Consider the following 15,583-nt stretch of genomic DNA (forward strand, 5'->3'; position numbering starts at 1 on the left):
TCATTCTTGACATCTGATTTGTGTCCATTTATTCTTTTACGTAGAGACTGTCCAGTTTGACCAATGTACATGGCAGAGGGGCATTGCTGGCACATGATGGCATATATCACATTGGTAGATGTGCAAGTGAACGAGCCTCTGATAGTGTGGCTGATGTTATTAGGCCCTGTGATGGTGTCCCCTGAATAGATATGTGGGCACAGTTGGCAATGGGCTTTGTTGCAAGGATAGGTTCCTGGGTTAGTGGTTCTGTTGTGTGGTATGTGGTTGCTGGTGAGTATTCACTTCAGGTTGGGGGGCTGTCTGTAGGCAAGGACTGGCCTGTTTCCCAAGATCTGTGAGAGTGATGGGTTGTCCTTCAGGATAGGTTGTAGATCCTTGATGATGCGTTGGAGAGGTTTTAGTTGGGGGCTGAAGGTGATGGCTAGTGGCGTTCTGTTATTTTCTTTGTTAGGCCTGTCCTGTAGTAGGTGACTTCTGGGAACTCTTCTGGCTCTATCAATCTGTTTCTTCACTTTTGCAGGTGGGTATTGTAGTTGTAAGAATGCTTGATAGAGCTATTACCAACAGGAGAGTGGTTTTTTTTTTGGGGGGGGGGGAGGGGTAGAAAACCTGGATTTGTGCTGGTAATGGCCCACCTTGATTATCATACACATTGTAAGGAGAGTGATCACTTTACATAAGCTATTACCAGCAGGAGAGTGGGGTCGGGGGAGAGAAAACCTTTTGTAGTGATAATCACCCATTTTTTCATGGTTTGTGTGTATAAAAACGTCTTCTGTACTTTCCACAATATGCATCTGATGAAGTGAGCTGTAGCTCACGAAAGCTTATGCTCAAATAAATTGGTCAGTCTCTAAGGTGCCACAAGTACTCCTTTTCTTTTTGCAAAAACAGATTAACACGGCTGTTACTCTGAAACATGTTATAGAATGAGAGGGGTGCGTAAATTACCAATAGAGATGCTGTTGAGATTTCCCCCTTATTTTAAGAAGTCTCTTAAATAAAAGCACTGGAGTAGAATTCTCCACATTAGACAAATGTAAGAACTCATTTAGCTATTCACATAAAGCAAAGGAAAATCAGATGTATCTATCTTTTCAAGAACACCAATGAGTCTTAAATACCTGATATGTGATTTTTTTCTTACCTCATCTATGTGAGAGAATAAGCTCTTACATTTTAAAATGTAAGTGAGACTGTCTTTAATGTGAAACTGTATGTTCTAAATTAGTAGCTAACTGTGCAGTTTGTCAGATAAACTTACATAGGTCTTTGCAAATTGTCAAACCTCCTATATGAGTTCATATATGAGATCTGACTTATCCAGAAATCCAAATTCAATAGCAGTCACATTACTTATAGGCAGAGAAGGTGCCATCTTTAGTGTCCAACTCTTTGATTTAAGAGAGAAAAAAAGTTTCTGGTCCAGCAAATTCTTATTTCTTTATCAATGGTGTGAATTCACATAGTCGAGAAGGAGGAGCCAAAAGTAAGTTAAACACGCCAGTATACAGTAAGGATAACAGATATGACAGTTGGCAGCTAACTCCCTGAAGGTGCAAGATGAGCTATCAAATAACTTTAACTGGTTTAGGGTTAACTTGTGCCTGACATACAGTGGCCTGAGCTGGGGATGTGTGGAGCTGCACCACCACTTTGGGGCCTCTAGGAGGGATTGTGTTAGCCTTTTGCCATGATCCAGTGATGGGATGTACAGGCTGGGAAGAGAATTGGGTGCGTACAATTCAGCAATACTGAGGCAATACTCTACCTTGATCTCCAGAGTTCCTCCATAGTTGAAAAGTTAGAGTTGCGAGGTAAAAAGGAATTAGTATCAGAAAGAATAAAATAATAATAATAATAATAATAAAAATCCCAGAGGAGAGGAACTTCATCCATTTTCTCTAGAAACCTTTAAAGAATGTCAGTGATACCAGTGGTGACAAATGTCTTGGGGTGGGAAGGGCATGCGTGCATGTTTTATCAGCATGTTGCTGGAGGTCACACAAAGTGAGGTTTATAATTTGAGATGATAGAGACTTTTTTTTCCCTCACCTTAAAGGTGCAAGTGCATACCCACTTATGGGAAAAAACCAATATATAAACAATAATATATGCCAGTACTATCACCTTACATTTTATAGTACCAGCGTTCTCCCACCAGGTCCCAAACTGTTTGTAAGAATCACTTCAGGCGCCATTAGGATGGAATGCAGCAATTGTTCAATAGTGCACAGTCATGCTATTCAATTGTTAAGGGCAGGATATGAGAACATTACTATTATATATACACATGCATTGTCGGTGGCATGTAAGTAGGCAGAATGTATTTTAGATGTAAAATTGAATATTTTGGCCATAGTATATAATATATAAAGTTTAGGGGAAGATATTAAACAATCTATGTGCACATTTGCTCTAGTAGTTACTGTGATTATACACGCAATCGGAGTAATCGTGTGTGGAAATGCTGAGTTAGACATATTACATGAGCTCAGTTCTGCTTGCTGGTACTTTGATTGCAAGTTCTATCTGAGTAAAGTGCATTCATATTTTTAATAGGCCAGTGCATCAACAGTTACAAAAGCGGGACAGAATGTGGCTACATAATGTGTGTATTAAAAGTGACTTCAAGGTTTGTTACAAAATATTAAACAATGGATACATTTAAGAAAAACAGTATTCATAACATCTGGAGATGTAGTGGTGCACAAAGGAATTATGCAACTTGCTCTTCTTGAGCCCAGCTTTCTCATTCTCCAAAATGTCCCTATGTTTAGCAACTCAGATGGTAAAGTCTGCTAGCAAATATATGACTTCATTGTCAGTATTGAAATGCTACACAGAAAAAATATATATAATACGTGACATTCAGTAATTAAAACAAATGGCAAATAAAATGAATAATTGTATCAAAGAAGCATTTTAACTGGTTGATTTTTGGTTAATTTCCCCAAACCACAAAGAACATGGAAGCTTGTTAGGACTGGAAGAACGACTTAACAGATATGAAAAACATACAGTATAATTAATGTGAATTAAAAGCTGACATTTCTTTTGTCCTTGTTAGGCTCTGTAGCCACTGCCTGCCGTGATCCTGGTGTTCCTATGAATGGAACTCGAAATGGGGATGGAAGAGAACCTGGAGACACTGTTATTTTTCAGTGTGACCCTGGATATGAGCTGCAAGGAGATGAGAGGATAACCTGCATTCAGGTAGAAAATCGGTACTTCTGGCAGCCCAGCCCACCAGTCTGTATAGGTATGCAGAAAACAAGAGAAAATGGAAATGCTTTTCTAATTGTGAAACCAAACCGCAGTTTGTCAAACAGTACTATAACCCTGCTTTTATGTAAAGATATTTTATTGGTCCACCTTCAAAAACTTATGGAACTAGCTCTAAGGAGTACTGTGCATCTGACAAATCACTTTGTAAAAGATCTGGTGGGAAATTATCCTGTTCTTCTTTCTTCAGTTATCAGCCTGGTGGCTCTCAAACACCCTTTTCTCATACTCTTCTTCACAGGTCATATAATCTACCATTAGATGGCCTGTGACAGAGGAAGCATGAGGGAAGATGTCAAAGACACTAATAGTTTTTACTTGAAACAAAACTTAAAACAGTTGGGAAGTTACAGGGGACTGGGATTAAAGCTAATGTGCCAATCTTTAAAACGGGTAAATGGGATGACCTGGGTAACTATAGGCTGGTTAGCCTGATGTTGATCTGGGGCAAAATCATGGAAAGGCTGACCTGGGACACACTCAGTAAAGAAGTAAAAGATGGTAGTGCAATTAATGCTGATCAGCGTGGTTTATGGAAAATATGCCAAACAAACTTGATATTGTTCCTTGATGAGAACAGAAGTTTGATTAAGGACGTCATCTGCTTATACTTCTGTAAGACATTTCACTCAACCACAAACGTCATTCTGATTTTTTTTTAAGAGCACTATACAAAATCAGTGTAGCCAATATTAAATGAATTAAAAACTGATTGACTGATATATCAGCAAAAAAGTAATTACACTAGAGCAGTGGTTCCCAAACTTGTTCCGCCGCTTGTGCAGGGAAAGCCCCTGGCGGGCCAGGCCAGTTTGTTTACCTGCTGCGTCTGCAGGTTTGGCCAATCGCAGTTCCCAGTGGCCGTGGTTCACTGCTCCAGTCCAATGGGAGGTGCTGGAAGCGGCGCGGGCTGAGGGACGTACAGGTAAACAAACGCCTGGCCTGCCAGGGGCTTTCCCTGCACAAGCGGCAGAACAAGTTTGGGAACTCTGCACTAGAGAATCATCATCCAACAGGGGGTTTCTAGTGGGTCTTGCTGGGATCTGTTCTTGGCGCAATGCTATTCAATATCCGTATCAATGATCTGGAAGTAAATATAAAATTACTACTGCTAAATTTTGCAGAAGACACACAAAGTGATGGAGTAGTAAATAATGATGAGCACTAGTCAGTTACACAGATCAACCTGCATCTCTTACTAAAATGTATTCATGTGAACAGTATGCACTTCAGTACAGCCAAATAGAAAGTCCTACCTCTAGGAGCAAAGAATATAGATCACACTTGAATGATGGGGGATTTTATCCTGAAATGCACTGACACTGAAAAGGACTTATGGCTCATGGTAGATAACCATGAGCTCTCAGTGTGATACTGTAGCTAAAAGAGTAGAGATGTGATCCTTGAATGTATAAGCAGAGGGATGTCAAATACGGATTTGGTACTATGACTGTATATGAAATTAGTGAGACGGTTACTAGAATTTTTGTACCCAGTTCTGGTATTCACACTTCAAAAAGTTGAAAAATTGGAAGAGGTTCATAAAATTGCTACAGAATTTGTTTTGAGGTCTGGAAAACATGTCTTGTAGTGGCATAGGCAGAGTGTTTAGTGATATGATGCAGTATAAAGATATGTATTGGCATTTATGTGAGATTACTTGCATAATGTGTTCATAGTTTTACAAATCATGAATAATGAGCCAGTTCTAAACCAGAAGTAGTAATTATAATATTATTAATAAAACCCTTTTATACTGTTACTACTACTACACACACCATGCACACCCCGTGTAGTCTCTTTTTCTCCCTCTCTTGGTGTAGATATACATATATATCCTCTGATTTTCTAAAGTGGGTAAGTGCAATCGCTTGCCTAATATCTGTGTGCAGTTTCCACACATGTGTGCACAAACACCCAATTTGGACACACAATAACAGTAACCATTTATGCATATTAGGATGAAATGAGGCTTTAAATATTTTAATGTTGACTATGCATTATTATGAGCATTTATTACTGAAAGACTGAGGAGTGGTATCCAGATCTTATCTTGGTGTCCATAAGAGTTTCTAGGTTTCAGAGTAGCAGCCGTGTTAGTCTGTATTCGCAAAAAGAAAAGGAGGACTTGTGGCACCTTAGAGACTAACCAATTTGTTACTCTCTAAGGTGTCACAAGTACTCCTTTTCTTTTTATAAGAGTTTCTAATGTTCCTTTTTTAGTCAGAAGCACTCGAAATCACTTTGAACTGCATTATTACTTTCCTCGTAGTTCTTTCTAGATAAGAATGGTACTATTTAGGCTACATCATGCCCATCCTCAGACATCAGAATTGGCTTAGGCGGTAATATTTTCCAGGCTTAACTTCATCATAATTTATTGTTTAGTGAGGGCTGACAGTTTGCCATACTTATGACCACTTTGATGGGGAAATGAGAGGCAGGGCTAACTCTTGATTTGCATGCCCCAGCTTTTTTTTTTTTTTTTGGGGGGGGGGGGGAGTGTAAATTATTTCTTATGCCCCAAAAGTTCTCCCCTTTCTCCTCCTAATATTAATGCTGAAAACTCCTACAGTATGTTGCTATTATTGAGACTGTTTAATGACACTACCTTTGGCGACAATCCTCTTGTTCTACTCTGTGGCAGAATAGTAAGAAAGACCTGCATATCAACAGCACCAGAAAATTACCACGAGCTAAGTTTTGACACACTCATTTGGAATCTTTAAATATCTGAAAATTAGAAATTCTGCTGTTTTGAGGGCCCCTGTAATTCCAACATGTGTTGAGCATGTAATTACTGAAGTTAGTGTAAAATAAGCATTGGCAAAAATAAGCATTGCATTATGCTGTTTCCTTTTCCTTCCCTTGTCTTGCTTCTCCCCCAAACAAAAACAATAATAAAAACTACAGAGTGTATATTTGGCAACTGCTTTTCCATGATGATTTAAGTTCCCTAATTAATGGGAGCTTTAATACATGAACATTGAAGTACATGGATAGATAATCATAATATTTATAAATTAACACTACCTTCCAGATATGCTCTACCTGTGGCTTTGTGCTATTCTTGGATAAATTGGACTGAAATAGCATGGGAAATTTTCATAGACTCATCGACTTTAAGGTCAGAAGGGACCATTATGATCATCTAGTCTGACCTCCCGCACAACACAGGCCACAGAATCTCACCCACCCACTCCTATAACAATCCCTTGACCTATGTCTGAGCTATTGAACTCGTGGTTTAAAGACTTCAAGGTGCAGAGAATCCTCCAGCAAGTGACCCATGCTGCAGAGGAAGGCAAAAAACCCCCAGGGCCTCTTCCAATCTGCCCTGGAGGAAAATTCCGTCCTGACCCCAAATATGGCGATCAGCTAAATTTCACTCCTCTGATGGTTGGAAACCTTCGTCTAATTTCAAGTCTAAACTTCCTGATGGCCAGTTTATATCCATTTGTTCTTGTGTCCACATTGGTACTGAGCTTAAATAATTCCTCTCCCTCCCTGGTATTTGATCTCTCTAAATATATCAGAGGGATAATCATATCTCCCCTCAGCCTTCTTTTGGTTAGGCTAAACAAGCCAAGCTCCTTGAGTCTCCTTTCATTGTGGCAGTATGATGAGACAAACTAGAAATACTGTGACTTTTAAAAAAATAGTATTTTTATTAAATATGAAATAGAAAAACACAATCAGTACAATAGGTCTTGTAGTTCAGTGTGACAGACTTTTGTATTAATAGCAGATGACAACGTTAGACATGGATAGGTAGGGTTTTTTGGGGTGGTTTGGGGAGTGCAGTAAGTTTGTGATTATGAAATAAATACATTTAATAGTATAGTAGAAAGAGAGCCTGAGACAAGACCTAGCAGAAGCCCGGTGTGAGGCCTAGGGCCTGAACTAAAGTAGTGGTCAAGCTTTGCTGATAGAAAGCAAAGAAGCAAAGTTAGCAGAAGTCAGGCTCTGCCTGCTCGCAAGCTCTCAGAACCTGGCAAGAACAGGGCCAATATTGCAAAAACATACACATTCCTAAGAAAGGCTAGGCACAGGACACTTATGCAAACACATTCCAGAAGGATGGTACCAGAACAACCTGATACCAAGTATGGTAAAAACACCCCCCTCACAAAATATAACAGGAACACACTGACCTCTCTTAAAGATGAGGTCAGGATGACAGTATAATGGATAGAGATGTTTTGATCAAACCAACATGTAAAAGGTAATGGGGTGGTAACAACCCATGTCAGGGGGAAATAATTAACTATGTCAGAGTAGCAAAACATAACTTGTTTGTATCGGTGTATACAAAAGTCTTAGAGGGAGTGTCTTTGGCCAGCCTAGGGGAGATGGAAAGTCCCGCCATTCACTGAGCTGCATCCATTGTCATGGGCATACATGTGCTAGTGTAACTGTAGACATCGATCCGGGGAGCTAAGCCTGTGCTTTGTCAACAATAAACCTGCCCGGGTGCCTTCCTAGCTTACCTGATCTTGTGGTTCACTCAGGGTCTGCTGTGCCAGCTACCTCCTCAAAGCTGGGAAAGCATACAAAGGGAACACAAGCAGCCAAACATCTGACAACAAAGAGATTTGCTGTTTCTGGAGCTATCAAATATCTTATAATGCTGACAAGTAAAATGTCACCTTTAGGTTTCAGACTTCATAACTTATTCAAATGAATGAGGCATAGATCATCTCTCAAATATTTCAGGCCTTCTGCAGATTCAAGAAGGCAGCACTGCATAATTTTACATGTAGTTCAGATTTTCAAGGCTTTATTTTCAAAAAAATAAAGCTAGAATTATTTTTTTAAGTGGAAGGTTTGATTAGGAAGCATAGTTCTCCAGGATGGGCTGTGCAAAGGGTGGATTCCACTGCAAACTTTCACAGAATTGTGCAATAACTGAAACCCTGCCTATATCATAATAACATCATGAATACAATATCTACCAAAAAACACCAAATGAAAATACCCTGTAACAGATCCTTTACAGCTTTTATTTTTATTCATGTTAGTGATCTGTGGCCTAGAGAACAATTTACAGGGAGGATTAACTAGTTGTATTTAAATGTATTTTAAAGCAAGTGACATCTTCAGTCTTTTTAGAGTTGTAATTACATAATGGTTCATGCTGCTGGAATTGTACAGTCCATTTTTAAAACAAAGAAAATTAACCAAGGGAAAACCAAACTGATCTTAAAAATCAGATCTTCATGAAACTAGATAGTTTTGTCTTTTATAGCAGAATTGGCATTAATAAGAAAAGAAAATGTTGCAATGTTCTTATCAATATTTGATTCATTTGTTCAAATCATTCTAGGATGGCCAAACTTCAAACAGCTCTGTTCTTTGTGAAGATCTCTCAGTAATGATTATCCCAGATTAAAAACAAAAATACCCCTATTGAAACTGCATTTGATTGTTCTTGTCAGCATGTAATAGATTAAAAAAAAATCAAATAAAAGGAAAGCCTGGAGGCACTGAGATAGCACATCCGGTACTACCACACAGATTTAATGGGTTCTAGGCTGACCTTTTGGAGATGGTGGACATTAAAAACATCTTAGACAGAGCTATGAATTACTTGGTAGGGTATTAGTTGCACTGTTCACGTCTTTCCTCCACCACCAGATCTATATAGTGGTATTAATAATGGCTATTGAGGCTTTACTGGCATAGCCTACTAGTAGTTCCCATTAAGGCATTGTAGAAAAGTGAATGTAAATATCATTAATCCTAGATTATTCAGCACTAGATTGTACCAGTGTGGAGGTGGTATGTGTTAGGGGGCTTATTCCTTCACCCACTTACTTCCCTGGTCCTTCTCGCATGAACAGAGAGCAACAATACCCGAAGTCCAAAGGTGCAAACAATTTGATGTTTATTGGGGTGAACTTCCAGCAAGCATGATTCCAGTTTCCTTCCTTAGTGTCCCCCTTCCCAGCTCTGACACCACAGAGCCTTACACCTGTGTCCCTGTTCCCATTTCCCCCTTTAGCAAAACATGATTCCAATTTCCTTACCCCCCATTCCCTGTTCCCATTTCCCCTTTTAGCAAAACATGATTCCAATTTCCTTACCCCCATTCCCTGTTCCCATTTCCCCTTTTAGCAAAACATGATTCCAATTTCCCCACCCCCATTCCCTGTTCCCATCTCCCCCACCCACACACCCATCCCTTAAGGTTAACCTGGCCCTTATTTTCAGGCTTGACTTGTTTTTTTTTCACCTCCCTTTCCTGCAGGGCCATAATCTGAGTCTTCTAGTAGCTTGTTTGCTGACCAGATGTATTTATTATTTGCAGCTCCTTTGTGCCCATCAGCTAGGTAATTTGCATTTACACAGAGGCTTACTAGCTTGCTTGGATCCAAAGCTGTTAGCAGCTCAGACACTGTCTTAAAAGGGAAACATTTTACTTCCACTTTCATCTCCTGCTCCAAAACACACAAAGATCTGAAAAAGAAAGCACAACCTATTGTGGCCCCTTTTGGAGCATTAATAGTACCATGTTTTATTTGCATTTCTTTTACCCCTTCTCCAATATACACCGCACACGTCCTGGGAAAATGCACATTCCTTCCATATAGTTTAACCTCCATAACATTATATTAGCCATATTAATTTTACGCAAGGTGTAACTGCCTTCCCCATGATCACAGAGTTTTCATGCACACCCACCAAAGCAACAATCTGATCCCCCAGAGCCACCCCAAAGCTCAGTGTTTCCATCAGTGTGCTTGAGTGATATTATACTGAATTTTGAGATGTGGCTTCAAATGGTAGATATGGCTTAGTTCTGGGTGCACGGTGTGTCCTTTCAGGTCAATTATGGGATAAAGATGGTTCTAAATAGAAAGGTCACATAATTCTGAGCAGCATTTTCCACATGTCAGGTGGATGCTTGATTCTGAAATACCTGAGATTTAACTTCCTGCATGAATAAGGAGGGGAACAAAGAGAGAAAATCTTCAAATGATTTTAGAGCCTATTGCAAGGTGAGGAAATTACTGCTCCTGCAGTGTGTTTTACTTAGAAGATGATTTATAAAGCTGAAGATTAAAGATGATTATTACACCAAGTATATATGTCTTCATCTTGGGCTCTGGAGAGCCTGCCACACTGAGAAATAGCTAGTCCTCTTGGCAAGAGGTAGACGAAAAAGATTGTCTCTATGGAGTGCCTACCCACGAAAACAGATACAGTCGTTGCTAAAGAATATAAATGAAACAGATATGAATGTTGACTGAGAAAGAGACTACAAACAGGAAATTAATAAACCAAGGGACCAGCTAAATAAAAATAATGCAATAGTGTATATGGCTATGAGAAAGTCACTTATGACTGGATGTCAGTTTGAAACACTAGATTTAAAATATATATCAGCAATGGCGGCTGCTTCTTCAGTGCTTAGCCACAAGAGTCCAACATCTAAACAGACTTGATAAACCCATGTAATGGGGGGGGGTCTGCCTCTGGGCCGTCTCCATTCTTCGGTTAGTGGAATTTTATCCTAGATGTTACAAGCCACCCGGAGAATGGAGTTCACTGGAACGTCTTGTGGCATTCTCACGACATGTCCAAAAAGCGTAAGGCACCATCTGTGGACAATGGCCCCAGTAGCCTGTAGACCAGAGTGACCATAAGATGAAGTCATTCCACTTTATGTCCAATTGAATATGTTGGCATTTTGTGTGGAAAGCCTACAGCTTTGCCCAGTCTGAGTGGTGTAGTGTCCATGTTTCACAGCATTACAACAGTACTGGGAGGATACAGCTCAAATAGATCCTGAACTTGGTTGTCATTCTGAGATGATGTTGGTTCCATATTCATTTTAAATTACCCATGGCAGATGCTGTGATGCCAATCTGATGGAGAACCTCTGTGTGAGTTGGAGGAACTGATGAGTATAGAACCCAAATAGCAAACATGGAGACCACTTTGACAGTTTCATTACTCAAAGAGATTGGAGTAGCAGTTGGACTTGGTCCTAGGTTTTGCAGCTTTGTCTTTGACCACGAAACATGAAGGTCAATCTTAGCCAACTCCTCCTCCATTTGCGGGAGTGCCTCGCAAAACCTGTTGGGGGTGTGTACTAGAAGAACAATGTCATCAGCGTAGTCAAAGTCTGAGAGGAAGAGATCACCAAACTTAATGCCTGTGGACCTGACGGAATGCTACATTGCCCAACAAAAGAGTGCAGGGGCCAAGACACAGCCTGCCTGACACCAATGGTTCCATTATGCAGCTCTCTAATCAATTCCAGCAGAGTGGTAGGACACCTATGCCATTTAAGGCCTTCCATAGAGTGACATGATCAACTGAATCAAATGCAGACTTAAGATGGATGAATGCGATGTGCAGGGGCTTCTGAACTCATGGTGTATCTCCAACAACAAGCGGAGGGCCAAAATGGCATCTAAGGTGGACCTGCTCCTCAGAAAGCCTGGCTGTTGGGAGAGACACTTCCAATGTAGCAGGGGCTCCAAGCATGCCAGCTCCAATCATGCTAGCAGAACATGCGTAAACACCTTCCCTGGAACAGACAGCAAGGTGATCGGCCTGTAGCTCTTATATTCACTATGCGGTGCCTTGCCCTTATAAAGTAAGATCACAATACCATCCTTCCAGGCAGTTGGCAAGGTTCCAGTTCTTCACACCAGATGAAAGATGGACAGAAGTGATTCTGCTATCGGGTCAATTACACATTTTAGCAGATCTGGGGGGATTCCATCAGTGCTGGTTGCGCATCCGTTTTTCAGTTTAGAGATGGCATGCTTCACTTCATCCAATTTTGATGCTTTAGTATAAGTGTCTGGGTCTTGAACCACAGTGGCTGCCAGATCATCCAGCTCTGAGCAAGCCGCAGCTGGAGGGTGGTTCAGGGCACTGTGATAATGTTCCACTCAGCGTGAGAGGATGTCATCATCCAATTTACATGGTTGGCCTTGGCTTTCATTCAGGATGCTGTTCGTAGCGACTACCTCTTCACTGCTGGGGTTGCGGATCATGCAGAATGCTGGCTTTTAAGTTGCCCCTGGCTAAGCCAAATTCCGCCCCTTGGTTATAATATTCCTCATGATCGCAGAATGCCAGGGTGTTTAAATTTTCGCTTCAGCTGATTACAAGTGTGCTTATTGCCATGCTGGTGGGCTGTGACCTTTAATTTAATTATCTGGAAGGCCACTTCCAATAACCATGGTTAGCGTGCTGGGCACCTAAAACCAATTGTATGCTCAGCAGATTGGTGAAGGATAGAAGTGAACAGAGACCAGGCAACCTCCATGTCTTCTGGCAGGTTGGCTAGAGCTGAGAATCTATTGCTGACGTTGATACAAATCCTGTTGGCTAAACCTGGCATGTGAAGTGTGTCAATGTCAAACTTCTTCATCATTTCAGAGGGCTTACCTGCTCTTTGGCACTTCAACACAATATAGACAACCACTAGGTGGTGGTCTGTGTTCGCTGCACATTCAGCACCATGATATTCTCTGTCATGTGTGATGATGTGGTGCAACTCCTTGAGTGACACCATCGTGCGAGATCCATGACATCTGGTATATGCATCACTGCTTTAACCATGATCCAAGAATGGAAAGATTCTGGGAGGCACAGAATGTGAGCAAGTGGCAAGAGTTATCACTGGGTGTACATGAACCATAATGATCAATGACCTGTTCAGACTTAGTTTGTAAAGAGCCAGTAACTGCATTTAGGTTACCCAGGATCAGAAGATTATCATGTGGAGGGACTGTGAGTACTGGAGATTCCAATTGATCGTAGAAATGATCTTTTACTGAATCAACAGATTCTTCTGTCAGAGCATAGACTACTATGATAGCAAGATAACCATGCCGGAATTTAAGACATGTAATAAGTAACTGAGAAGACTTGGGTGTCCAGGTTATCAAGGAGGATTTGGCCTCACCTTGCAGTATTAGTGCTATCCCCTGGGGCCACCAGAATACAGAAGTAAAGAATCTTCCACCTTGTGACATCTGTCATCGATCAGCCTTGCTTCAGTTAGGCCTGCAATTGATATGCCAAGATGATCCATTTCACATGAGACAGTGACCTGATGACCATGCCTGTGAAGAGTTGCAACATTCCAGGTTGCAATTTTGATGGACTGGTGGAGATCTCAGTTACAACTGGATACATTGCCACAGTATACTGCAGTCGTGCCTGCCGACATCAGAGGGCATGCATCCCCAGGGGGGCTTCGGCACAAGCCCATTGTATTTACACCAAGGGAAGACGGCAACAGCAAGGCATCTACTGCTGAGAGTAAGGCAGGGGTTTAACTGAATGCTAAGTTATTCATGGTCAAAAGCAGGGGTCAGCAACCTTCGCCATACGGCCCATCAGGGTAATCCACTGGGAGGCCACGAGACGTTTTGTTTACGTTGATCATCTGCAGGCATGCCACCCCACCCCCCCCCGCAGCTCCTAGTGGCCGCAGTTCACCGTTGTCATCCAATGGGAGCTGTGGGAAGTGACACAGGCCACAGGGACATGCTGGCCACCGCTTCCCGCAGTTCCCATTGGATGGGAATGGTGAACTGCAGCCACTTGGAGCTGCAGGGGGCTGTGCCTGCAGACGGTCAATGTAAACAAAATGTCTCACAGCCCGCCAGTAGATTACCCTGATGGGCCGCATGCTGAAGGTTGCAGACCCCTGGTCAAAAGCAAGAGCGAATGATTGTCCCAAAAAATACCTGGTCCCACTGAAATGAGACAGAGGCACAGTAATGCAACCCTTTTCCTCGTCTACTGGTACTGGCTTCACACTACGTGACCCGAGCCATTGAGTCTTTCTCAGAGACTTCCTTTACCTTGAATAGGTAGGTGCAGCTGCTGCCCTGCATCTTTGCTGCCTGTGTTAGCCATCATTTTCAGGATTCTTTTTGGACCTGTCCACCTCACAGAATGCCCAAGGTGATATTTCGAACAAGCCTTCATAGCTGATGGTATAGCTCCAATGAGTGATCCCCTACTTCAGATGTTACACCCCTCCACCACGATGAAGTACAGGTCAGACTCGGGGGCAATGGCTAAATTCTGGGAATTCCACCTGACACCGTTTCCAGAGGCAGATGTATTTATGCAGAACCTAATTACAGACACCTTAGGTTTAGCCATTAAAGCAGAATTTCCACAAGTAGAACCTAACAAATAAGCTACAGTAAATTGAGACAACAAACCAGGCAACCAGGGGACTGCCACCAGTGAAAGAATAGAGCTTAGAACACACACTGATTCAGAGCTGATGGTTTGTCTTAACTTACAATGGAGAGAAACAAGACTTCTTCTTTTACTGGCCTCTTTGCATTCCCACTCTTGGGGTGTGCTGATGGTTCCGGTTTCCCCATCAGAGAATTTCAAGAATGTTAATGTGTAGAGGTCATCTCAGAGAAGTCTGGTTATAGGTGAGTAAACTTCATTTCTTCTTCGGTTCACTTCTTCACATTCCCACTCTTAGGATGTGTGAATGGTGCAATTTGGACCATTAGTATATCACAAGAGTATGAATGTAGAGGTCATCTTGAACTCCAGCTACAGTGAACAACTTTCATATTGCATGTATCCAAATAATTTTAGAATGTTTGCATAAATTCTTATTGGCTTAGTATGATGGAGCTTTATGGTGAATTCTGTTAAAGGCGATCTTAAGAAATCATGTGGGTTTTGTTTGTTTTTCATTCTTACTTCTGAATTATCACTGCATGCAAATCAGTGAAATCAAACTTGTGACTTACAGCAATGTAAACCTCCATTTTGAAAAGACAGAGCAGTATCTATTAAGCACATTATTGCAAAGGCAAGTCAATTAAATTATTATCAGCACTAATTCGCACTTCCACAAGCTGTTAAATTCTTTACCTACAGCCCAGTGGCATTCAAGTATGTGCATAATACTATCCTGCCTTTGGAAACCTCAGAGAAACTATTTCCAGTGTAATCCCAATAACTGAAGTATCACCGGCAAGGAAAGCAAACACATCTGTGCTAATGACTTTGAAATATATTTGGTCCATATGGTTAAATGATTGTTACATACAGTTACTATTACCACTGAATTCCAATAATTATATGGTTTGGACACCCTGATAATTCTTGTTTGCCTCTCATTGATTTAAGACAAAATAGTGATTTAAAAATTCATTACCACCCACTGTACCAATATGATTTAAAAAAAAATCCAAGTATTGTTCCTCTGATAATGGATTCTTAGATTTCTCTATTCCTTGTTCTTTTTTTTCTAAACAAAATATATATAAATGAATAATAT

At 41.0% G+C, this 15,583-nt stretch overlaps 1 protein-coding gene across 1 annotated transcript in view; it reads left to right on the forward strand.

Annotated features, from left to right (window-relative positions):
- CSMD3 (CUB and Sushi multiple domains 3) overlaps positions 1 to 15,583 on the forward strand; it is a 1,169,988-nt gene that overhangs the window by 812,422 nt on the left and 341,983 nt on the right. The window contains exon 28 of the mRNA XM_074943928.1: positions 3,074 to 3,265. Coding sequence (XP_074800029.1) covers positions 3,074 to 3,265 — 192 coding nt within the window. The remainder of the gene's footprint in view (positions 1 to 3,073; positions 3,266 to 15,583) is intronic.

This window comes from Natator depressus, chromosome 2 (assembly GCF_965152275.1).
Source record: "Natator depressus isolate rNatDep1 chromosome 2, rNatDep2.hap1, whole genome shotgun sequence".
NCBI classification, from domain to species: domain Eukaryota; kingdom Metazoa; phylum Chordata; order Testudines; family Cheloniidae; genus Natator; species Natator depressus.